Source organism: Mirounga leonina, unplaced genomic scaffold (genome assembly GCF_011800145.1).
Source record: "Mirounga leonina isolate KUSES-001 unplaced genomic scaffold, KU_Mleo_1.0 Mir_376, whole genome shotgun sequence".
Taxonomy (NCBI): Eukaryota; Metazoa; Chordata; class Mammalia; order Carnivora; family Phocidae; genus Mirounga; species Mirounga leonina.
Window position 1 is genome coordinate 9,537,161 of NW_023270718.1, and position 9,487 is coordinate 9,546,647.

General features: G+C 59.5%; 1 protein-coding gene across 4 annotated transcripts in view; it reads right to left on the reverse strand.

Annotated features, from left to right (window-relative positions):
• Positions 1 to 4,069: 4,069 nt before the first annotated feature.
• The window catches only part of ZNF787 (zinc finger protein 787), a 27,845-nt gene continuing 22,427 nt past the window's right edge, over positions 4,070 to 9,487 (reverse strand). For 2 of the 4 annotated variants that reach the window (XM_034986274.1, XM_034986275.1), the window contains exons 3-4: positions 5,612 to 5,689; positions 4,070 to 5,272 (exon numbers count right to left, since the gene is read on the reverse strand). In XM_034986274.1, coding sequence (XP_034842165.1) covers positions 4,194 to 5,272; positions 5,612 to 5,689 — 1,157 coding nt within the window. In that variant the 3' untranslated portion in view covers positions 4,070 to 4,193. Of the gene's footprint in view, positions 5,273 to 5,611; positions 7,436 to 9,487 lie in introns of those variants that run through there. The other 2 variants (XM_034986273.1, XM_034986277.1) reach the window with 2 other exon arrangements.

Below are 9,487 nucleotides of genomic sequence, written 5' to 3' on the forward strand. Positions count from 1 at the left end.
CCAGTGGAGAAGGTCTGAGTTTATTCTGGAGCAGGCAGCTTCCCCATTAGGGCAGCCGTCCAAATCACCTGAAATGCTCAGTAAGCAGAGTCCTGGGCCTCATGGCCACCACAGCCTTCCCCAGTTGCAATTCAGAATGTTCAGCCCAGAGTCAAAATCTCTGACCTCCAGAACTAACTGTACGAGCCTCAAGAGGAAACCAAAACGTATTGGGTCTGTACACTGTAAAGACCTGCTTTGGGGTCCTGTGACCAAGCATGAGAAAGGTCCCTACCCCTGGGTTTGGAGTGTACAAAGGACTATCGAACACACACTAACACACATACCCACACCTCCAGCCAACTGTCTCCATACAGCACGAAGACCCAGTGTTGCAGAACTTCCAAGAGAAGCCAGAAGTCCATGCTTTTATGTGATATGTTCCAACTTAAAATTCTGGCTCGAGATCATGAAAAGGAGACAAAGGTTACTGATATGGGACTCCAAAACCTTAATTCCCCCTTAAAAAAAATTTTTTTTGCCAGCTTTGAGGTAAAATTGACAAATTGTAAGATATTTGAAGTGTGCATCTTAATTTGATACACATGTACACTGTCAAAGTTCCCACCCCCTAATTAACACACCCCTCACCTCTCACAGTTACCTTTGCTTTGTTTGGGGGGTTTGTTTTGTTTTGTGTTTGGTGAGAACTTAATTCTCTCGAATCGATGCTAAAGAGAGGATTGGAAACTGAAGCCCCCTAAACCCAAATCGGCCCCTGGTATGTTTGGATTGGTTCACACTGGGCTTTAATTCTTTTTTAATTAGTTGCTAACATTAAAAAAAAAACAGGGGGTTTCCCATTTTTAAAAATCCTAATTCTCTGGGCGCCTGGGTGGCTCAGATGGTTAAGCATCTGCCTTCAGCTCAGGTCATGATCCCAGGGTCCTGGGATCGAGTCCCGCATCGGGCTCCCTGCTCCTTGGGAGCCTGCTTCTCTCTCTCTCTCTCTCTCTGTCTCTCATGAATAAATAAATAAAATCTTAAAAAAAAAAATCCTAATTCTGATCTCTCCTGGAAAATCAGGCCAGGCAATGCCACGCCCACATTCCGCAGGGCCCGCGCTGGCTGGGGGATCCTCTTCCCAGGGCCCTCGCTCATTTCCGTCCCCTGCCTGGACCCCACAAGAATCTAAGCTTGCAGCTTGCAGGTGAACTTTTCAGACCAGGCACCACCGAGACCTGAAGCCAAGACATCAAGCACGTGGTAGAAGAGCCAGGAAAGGCAGAGTCGGCTGCAGGAGAGAAGGGGGGAATGTTCACTCCGTGAGAGGAAAAAGCTAAGGGCTGCGGGGCTTCTTCAATTTCATTCAGTGGTTCTCAACAAGGGGCGACTTTGCCCCACACCCAGGGGACATCTGGCAATGTCTGGAGACAAGCTGGACTGACACTGGTGGAGGGTGCTGTTGGCATTGATTGGGTGGGATGCCGCTCAACACCCTACTGGGGACTGGGTCACAGAGTGACCCAGCCCCGAATGTCAATACTGCTGATGCTGAGAGGGGCCTGATCTGTTTTGTGCAGCGCATTAGTTCTCCACATGGGCATACGTGGTCTCTTGGGATGAAGAAACACTGAACTGGCGTCTTGGACGGCAGGGCTGAGAAGGGTGCCCGACGCATAGTAAGTGCACCCAGGGAATGATGATCCTGTGTCATTGTTAACATTGTGGGTAAATGTACTTAGTCTCACTCCAGTGAGTCAATGACTCGTCTTCCTGGAAAGCATCGGGACAACAATAATGGTAATATTAATATTAATGGTACACAGTCCTGTTATCTCACTGAGTTCTGCGTTAAGTGAAGTAAGCTGAGGCTTGGACAGGCACGGACAGATGCCCCGGGGAATCCCTTCAAGTGGGACAGGCAAGCTCTTTGCAGAGGAACCCGAGGGTCAGAGTTCACTTGCCCAGGGTCACAAGCCCTAGGGGTCAGCTCCTCCCCCCCCTCCTGGGGTAGGGAGCAGAAGACGCAGGCCTAAGGCCCAGCTGCTTCCTTCCACCCTCCACCACTCATGCTCCCACAACTCCTCACCCTCCCACCCCCGCCTCCCAAGGGGTCCAAGGTCAGTGCTTCCCAGAGGGGACCCAAGGGCATGAGGCCATGTTTTCTCAGGGCTCTGCTTATGCATGCCCTCTCTGGAGAAACAAGAGCTTCACCCCACCCCCCGCCCCTTTAAAGCGATCTGAGATTTCAAACCAAATTGAACCACATTAACCAATTTCCAAGCAAGGAAACGCCACTTGAGACCATGCTTTTCTGACCTACAATCACAACCAGAGAGAGTCTAAAAGATCCTCCCGGGAGTCAGGCTCCCACCCCCCAGGTGGCCACCTTTGACCTTGGTTTTGAGCCCCTCATCCTCCGGATGAGGACCTGAGGCCGGGGGGAGAGTGGGGAGCATGACCTGCCCAAGGACAGGGAAGTACCAGGTGCCAGATTCCGAGCTCACGCTGGAAATCTTGCTTCCTCCTTCAACTCCCTGATGCCAGCAAACTCCTCTTTCCCCAGAGGTAAAAGGGACACCAGGCTGAAAACACCCCTTGGTGGGGCCCTTTCTCCCCCAGGACAGCCCACTGCAGCCTCCCACAAATCCAGGGACGTGGGCACCCAGACTCTGGCTGTGGGTCCCAGGAAACTGGAATCAGCATCAGCATGGGGGGAGGCCTATCCTGATGAGCGACCTACTAGCGGGCCTCACCTCACAGGACGGCTGCAATGACCCTATAGGACTGTGTCTGTCAGGCACAGAGCACAGTGCCTGGGACACAGAAGTGCCCCCGACACAGAAGTGCCCCCAAACCGTCAATAAGCAGTCAACATCCTTGTCTTCATCCCCCCAGCCCCTCAGCTGGCTCCTCCACTTGGACCCACCAAAGTCCCTCTTCCTCCTCCATGGTGTAGCTCCCCACTGGAAAACAGTGGCCTGACCAGGGACATTTCCAGCCTCCTGTGCAGTGCGATGTGACCCTGTGACTGCCCCCCCCACACACACACAAACACACACACTTAATGAGATGTGAGCAGGGGAAAGACGGGTCACCTCCAGGCCAAGTTTTCGAAGAAGCTAGATGCAGGAAGGGGCTTCAGGTGCTGGGGGAGGAAGCCACAGTCGGGAGCACAGGCACCTCGTCTGCTGTCACTGTCCCACGAGTGAGGAACGGCCTGTGTTAACCCACTGAGGCTGTGGGGTTCCTCCTCTAAGCTGCAAGAAGCAGGCCCTACTCGGAACCAGCCCCAGTTCCTCACAAGCCCAAGGAATACTCCAAGTCCGGTGCCCTTCTGTCTGGAAAGCCCACGGCCCACTGCAGGTGACTAGGTCGGGTCACTCTTCAGGACAGCCCAGTCTACATCGGCCCAGGAGGGTACCAACTCAGCAGCTTTCTCCACGGCCCAGCCCTCGCCCGGTGTCCCCTCTGTGACTGCGGGCTGGGGAGCCCTCAAGTCATGCTCTTGCCCTTCTCCCTCCCGACTCAAGAACCACGCAGAGCAGGGACAATCAGATAGTGCGATTTATTGCCCCCGCGCCCCTCCTTCAGCCGCGTCCAGGCCAGGGAATAGACGGGACCCCATCTCTGCGGGGTCTGCTGGGAACAGGGCCTAGTCCTGCTCCAGCACTCCTCCACGACCCCAAACCCAGGAAGGGGAGAGGGACGAGGGCCAAGAAAAAGAACAGGACCCGCGGGGAAGTAGAGACAAAATAATGGAAGGGTGGTCGGGAGGCGGGTGTGATCAAAAGAAAACTCTAAGGGGAAAAGGACCCCCTCCCTTCGCTCCGTGTGGCCCTGTGAAGCGGAAGGGCGGGGCCTTCCGGGCGGCGGGGCAAGAGAGAGGGTCCAGGAACCGCTCTTTGGGTCGCGGGCTCCGTCCTCCCTCGGTCTCCAGTTCCCGCGCGCGGCGTCTCCCGGGCTCGCCGAGAACCAGAAGGGCAGGCCAGGCTGGGGCAGGCTGCAGGGCGCAGGGCGCAGGGCGGGGGCGGGAGGGCCCTAGCGCCCCGGGCCGCCCGTCCCCACAGCGCGGACCACCGGGCGGGGCGGGGGACGGAGACGAGGCCTCCGCCGCCCGTGGCGCCCTCTGTCCGTCCGTCTCCGGCCCCGGGTCCTGCGCCACCGTCCCCGCCAAGCCCGAGGGGCCCTGCCCCCCCGGGCCGCCGCCCCTACCGGCCCTCCCCGCCGCGGCACTCGCCGCAGCGCCCGCCAGCCGCCTCGTCGCCGTCGCCGTCGCCGTCGCCGTCCTCCCCGCCCGCCCGGTAGTAGCTCTGTCCGCAGCGGCTGCAGACCGACGGCGCGCCCACGGCGTGCACCTTCTTGTGCCTCCGCAGCGCGGCGCCCTGCACGAAGCCCTCGCCGCACTCGACGCAGATGTGCGCCGGCTCCTCGCCCCCCGCCGCCCCGAGCCCGTCCCCGTGCTGGGCGCGCTGGTGCGCCAGGAGCCCCGCGCCGTGCCCGAAGCCCTTCCCGCACTCCACGCACACGTACGGCTTGGGGGCCGGGGCGCGCCGCGAGCGCGGCCCCGGCGCCTTGGCCCCCGCGCCCGCCACGGCTGCGGCCGCCGCGGCCCCCTCGCCCGGCGCGCCCACCACGATGATGCCCTCGCCGTCGCCCACCGGGATGGCGATCTCGCCGTCCGCCGCCGCCGCCGCCTCGGGCGCCTTGGCCCGGCGCACACTGGCCGCCAGCACCTTGGCCGCCACGCCGGGGCCCGAGAGCTCGGGGTGCAGCCGCAGGTGGCGCGCCAGGCTCTTGGGCTGGCTGAAGCCGCGGCCGCAGCGCGGGCACACGAAGGGCTTGAGGCCGCTGTGCGAGCGCCGGTGCTTGGCCAGGCTCTTGCTCTGCGTGAAGCTGCGGCCGCAGTCGGGGCAGGCGTAGGGCTTCTCGCCCGTGTGGATGCGCTGGTGCTGCATGAGGTTGGAGCTCCAGCTGAAGCGCTTGCCGCACTCGGAGCAGGCGTACGGCTTCTCGCCCGTGTGGATGCGCCGGTGCTGCACGAGGTGCGAGCTCTGCGAGAAGGTCTTGCCGCAGTCGGCGCAGGCGTTGGGCCGCTCGCCCGTGTGCGTGCGCTGGTGCCGCGTCAGCTTGGACCAATGGCTGAAGCTCTTGCCGCACTCGTTGCAGATGTAGGGCGCGGGGGGCCGCGGCCGGGGCGGGGGGCCGGCCGCGGGCGCGGACTGGGGCGGGGCCAGCTTGGTCGGGGGCCAGCTGGGGACGTCGTCGTCATCCATGATGAGGATGTCCACTAGAAGGCAAGAGGGCGGGAGGGGAGGAGAGTCAGAGAAGCCCCGGCTCGGCAGGGGGCCGGTCCGGGACGGAGGGCCCGAGGGCCCGAGGGCCGGGGCTTCGACGACGGGGCTCTGCCCCCTGCGCCCTGCCCCCTGCCACCGGGCATGCGCAGAGCCTCACCTGCGCGCCGCGCCCTCTCAGGATGCCCGGCGGCCCCGGAGGGCAGCTAGGCCGGGTCGGCGCAGACCTGGCCCTCCGCAGATGCCCGTCTCTCCCCCTCCTTACCCGCCCCATTTTCCTCAGAGCTCACTCCCTGACGCTGTACTGAACGTTCATGTGGTCATTCATTACCCACCGTCAAGACTGTTCTTTCCCAGCTGCTTCCCCCACACCTGGAACAATGCCTGGAACGTAACAGGGACTCCAGAAATGTCTGGGAAAGAAACAGCATCCACATAAACGAACATGGATGGAAGTCTAGGAAATGACACTTGAAGCCCAAAGCACCGGGCAGGGGCGGGGAGGGTCCAGGGAGAGGGGCTCACACCCTGGCCCAGGAACAAGGCAAGCCCGGGAGTAATGGCATCGCACCTGGCTTCCAGGAAGACCATCCCGGTGCAGGTGGAGAAGAGGAAGGAGGAATAGGACTGGTTAATGGGATCACAGGCCAGCTCGGGATCCCGCCTGCCCCAGGACCTGGGAGTGCGACCCCCGCATACCGGAGCCTCTGTGACAGACGTCCTTGACCCTATCCCTGCTGCCCCATGCAGACAACAGAGGAGCATGGAGCCCTGGTCTTGCCGGCTGTGAAGTGAGGACTCAAAGCCTGTCCAACGTCTGCACCACACCTGGCCCTGAGCCATCTCCCAGGGGAAGAGCGTTGGCCTCCCCCGGGCAACCTGCCCAGCTCAGAGACCAACCTGTGAGCACCTGCAACAAGGGCTCTTGCTCCCCAATCCAGCAGAGCCTGGGCCTCAGCCGGGACTCCTCCACGGTGCCCACCAGCCCGGCGTGGCCCTCCACGGTGTGCCTGCAGCTTCCCTTCCAAGCATGCATTGGGAACACTGCTTCCCCGCTCCCTCCCTCCCTCACCAGGGCACAAGTCAGGCCCGAAGCACTCACACACTGACCCAGGGTAACTCACAAACATGCAAAGAGGCGTTAGGATGCACGGAGGTGGGTGCCACACACTCAACAAGCTTCAGTGCGTCTACGTCCTGTAAGGGAGGCGCTACAGAACTCGGGTCTTTACAGCACAGAACCCCAGCACCGGGAGAGGAATCACAACCTGGGAGAGCCCTGCTCTAGTCCCCCTGGCTTCTGCCCGCTCGCTGCATGGGGTTCAGGGGGTGCCTCGGCGCCTTTCTGGGGCACTCACGACCGCTTCACCGGGGAGCGCGGCCCGGAGCTGCTCGTGGCACTGGCAGCTGGAAGGCTTCCCACACGCGCTCCCCATCACCATGGTCAGCCACATGTGGCTGTGGCACGGTCCACGCTTGCTTCGCCAGATGAACCGTTCTCGATCACCCTCCAGTCTCCCCTTGCTGAACATCGCTACGAACTCCTGGATTTACCTGTATTTGGTGGTCTCCATCCACTGCCGTCCCCTGGCAGCTTCCCTGCTCCCCAGCCTCATGAGACGCCCAGACATGCAATCGCTGTTTCTCCAGGAGGCCCTGGTTTATTCTGGTGGAAAGTATTTCAAGACCCAAATCTGGAAATGGTCATTGCTTTTTTTTTTCCTTACAGTAATATTCTGCTGAGTTCACACCAACACTTCTTCCCAGATAAATCCGGACCTACAGATTTTTCTTGAGTCTTTTCTTTGGGATGTCTGCATCTCCCTTCTTCAAAAGGGAGAAGAGAGTTTGAATAGTCTGTCATTATTCGTTTGCTGACCCCATGTTGCGGTGTGGAGATAACCACCCTAATCCACCGCTGCCGATTGCAATTTCTGAAAGCACAAAGCACGGCCTTGCGCGCGCCACTCCTGTCCCACCCAACCTCCCGCGGCCCTGTTTGCTGCCCGTCTCTCTCCAGCCAGTGGCTGTCTGAGGCTCGCCTGCTAACAAATCCCCGGGAAGGGCCCAGAACGCTGTGGACTGAGCTCCTCCTCTGCCCTTCCAACCTGTAGGTCAGTTTTATTTGACAGAGAGAGAGAGGGTGAGAGCAGGAACACAAGCAGGGGGAGTGGGAGAGGGAGAGGGAGAAGCAGGCTTCCCGCCGAGCAGGGAGCCCGATGCAGGGCTCAATCCCAGGACCGTGGGATCATGACCTGAGCCGAAGGCAGACGCTTAACGACTGAGCCACCCAGGCGCCCCTGTAGGTCAGTTTTAAGGAGACCCTTGGCTCGCCTTTTCTTTCCTGGGAACCATAAATATGGCCCTACTGTCTTCTGGCATAAAGCACTGCCCCTAGGTGCCCCAAAGATTTGCTTCTTCCGGTGACCTCTGAGGAGATATTCTCAGATTTGTGACTTGCTCTTTCAAGACCTAATTTTGACAATTCAGGAGTCTTCTTGGCTTGTTTATTCTCTTCCTTTGCTTTGGATTTCTGCAAGGACTTCCCCAGCTCTGCGCTGGGATTCTGACTTTTTTTTTTTATACTTCGTTTTAACCTTCATTTCTTTTTAATTTTAAACATCCCTCCTTTTTACCTCCAACTTTTCTCAGGGAATGTATTCTTTTTATTCCCTCTTGGGTTTTCTCCTTCAGTTTTCATTTTGAAACGACTTTGCTCGTATTTTCTGCTGAGTCCTGCATCCTCGCTTCTGAGCTGTTCTGATTTCGTGCTTCTTCCACAGGCTGTCACCTCTCTGACCAGGTGGTGTTATCTCCAAGTGGCCTCGCGATCGGGGGAGATATTACCTGCCCATTTTCTCTTTTATTCTAACGGTTTTGGGGTGGGGGGGGCACCAGTGTTATGCTCCGTTTGTTCCCATTGCTTGTTTTTGCGCGGAAGGGTTCCCCAACTTTGGGGGCTCGAGGTCCCCAATTCCCAGGAGGCAAGGTCCCCCGACTCCCAGGGGGCGAGGTTCTCCGAGCTCCCTCCTCTGATGTTCTCATACCATAGCTGAGTGTGTGACAGTGTCCCAAGCTCCTGGCTCCACAGCCTCCCTGTTTTTAGCTGTGCCTCCTCCTTCCTTCCTCCCTGTGGTCAAGGACAGGGGTCCCACTCAGTTTTGAGTTCCCTCCCAGAAGGTTTTGCTCTGAGTGGGTCCTGCCATGGGCAGAACGCTCTCTCTGGTTGGCATCAGAGCCCACGTGTGGGCCCCCAGGCTGCTCCAGCCCCAGACCTTCCTGTGGCCCCGAGCTCCCTGCTCCCAGTCTGGACAGAACACCTCCAATCTCAGCTGCTGGGCTCAGTGGGACCACCCCCCAAGCTTTCCAGTGAACCCCCGAGGGCTATTTGGGGCTCCTCCTTGCTTCCTTCCCTCCAGCACAATGCCAACACCACACAGGCTTGTGACCATTGGTTTGTCCCCATCCAACTGTATTCTGGGGTGACGGGGGCACCTTCACACCTAAGGAGTATTGTCATCAGTGTGGCCTGAGGGATCTGGGTTCTGCCACATGGTTTTTCTGTGGAGGTCTGGGGAGGCTTAAGGGCTGCCATCATTCTGGGCCGGACGCATTTTAGGTCAGCCCCCCGGAATGATTCTGAAGTGCACTTCAACGTGAGAGCCAGAGCTCGGCTGAGGGAGGTCAGAACCCCGTCCCCCAGTGGGTGCCTTCCAGGACACCAGCTCACTTCTTTCCTGTTGGGAGAGCTCCCTCCTCAGAATCACAATGTCATCTTTATTTATGTATTCCTTTTTTGGATTACTTTCCATTCTGAATACCCTGTAGCTAAAGCCCCAGGACAGGCCTGGATGGCTCTCCCACCCCGCCACGCCACCACCTGATCCCAGGCCTCTGACCACCTGCACCCTGGATGGCCAGGCTGGGGCCACCAGGAGGAGCCCCAGGGAGCAGGTTGGAAGGGCTGCCCTCCCCCGGGGACAGCGCAGCAGACCCCGGCTGTCCCCCCACGGCTGTCCCCCCACAGGCTGTCCCCCCCCCGGCTGTCCGGCCACAGGTTGTCCCCCCGGCTGTCCCCCCCCGGTTGTCCGCCCACAGGATGTCCCCCCCACAGCTGTCCCCCCACAACTGTCCCCCCTACAGTTTGTCCCCCCCAACGGCTGTCCCCCCCGGCTGTCCGGCCACAGGTTGTCCCCCCGGCTGTGCCCCCA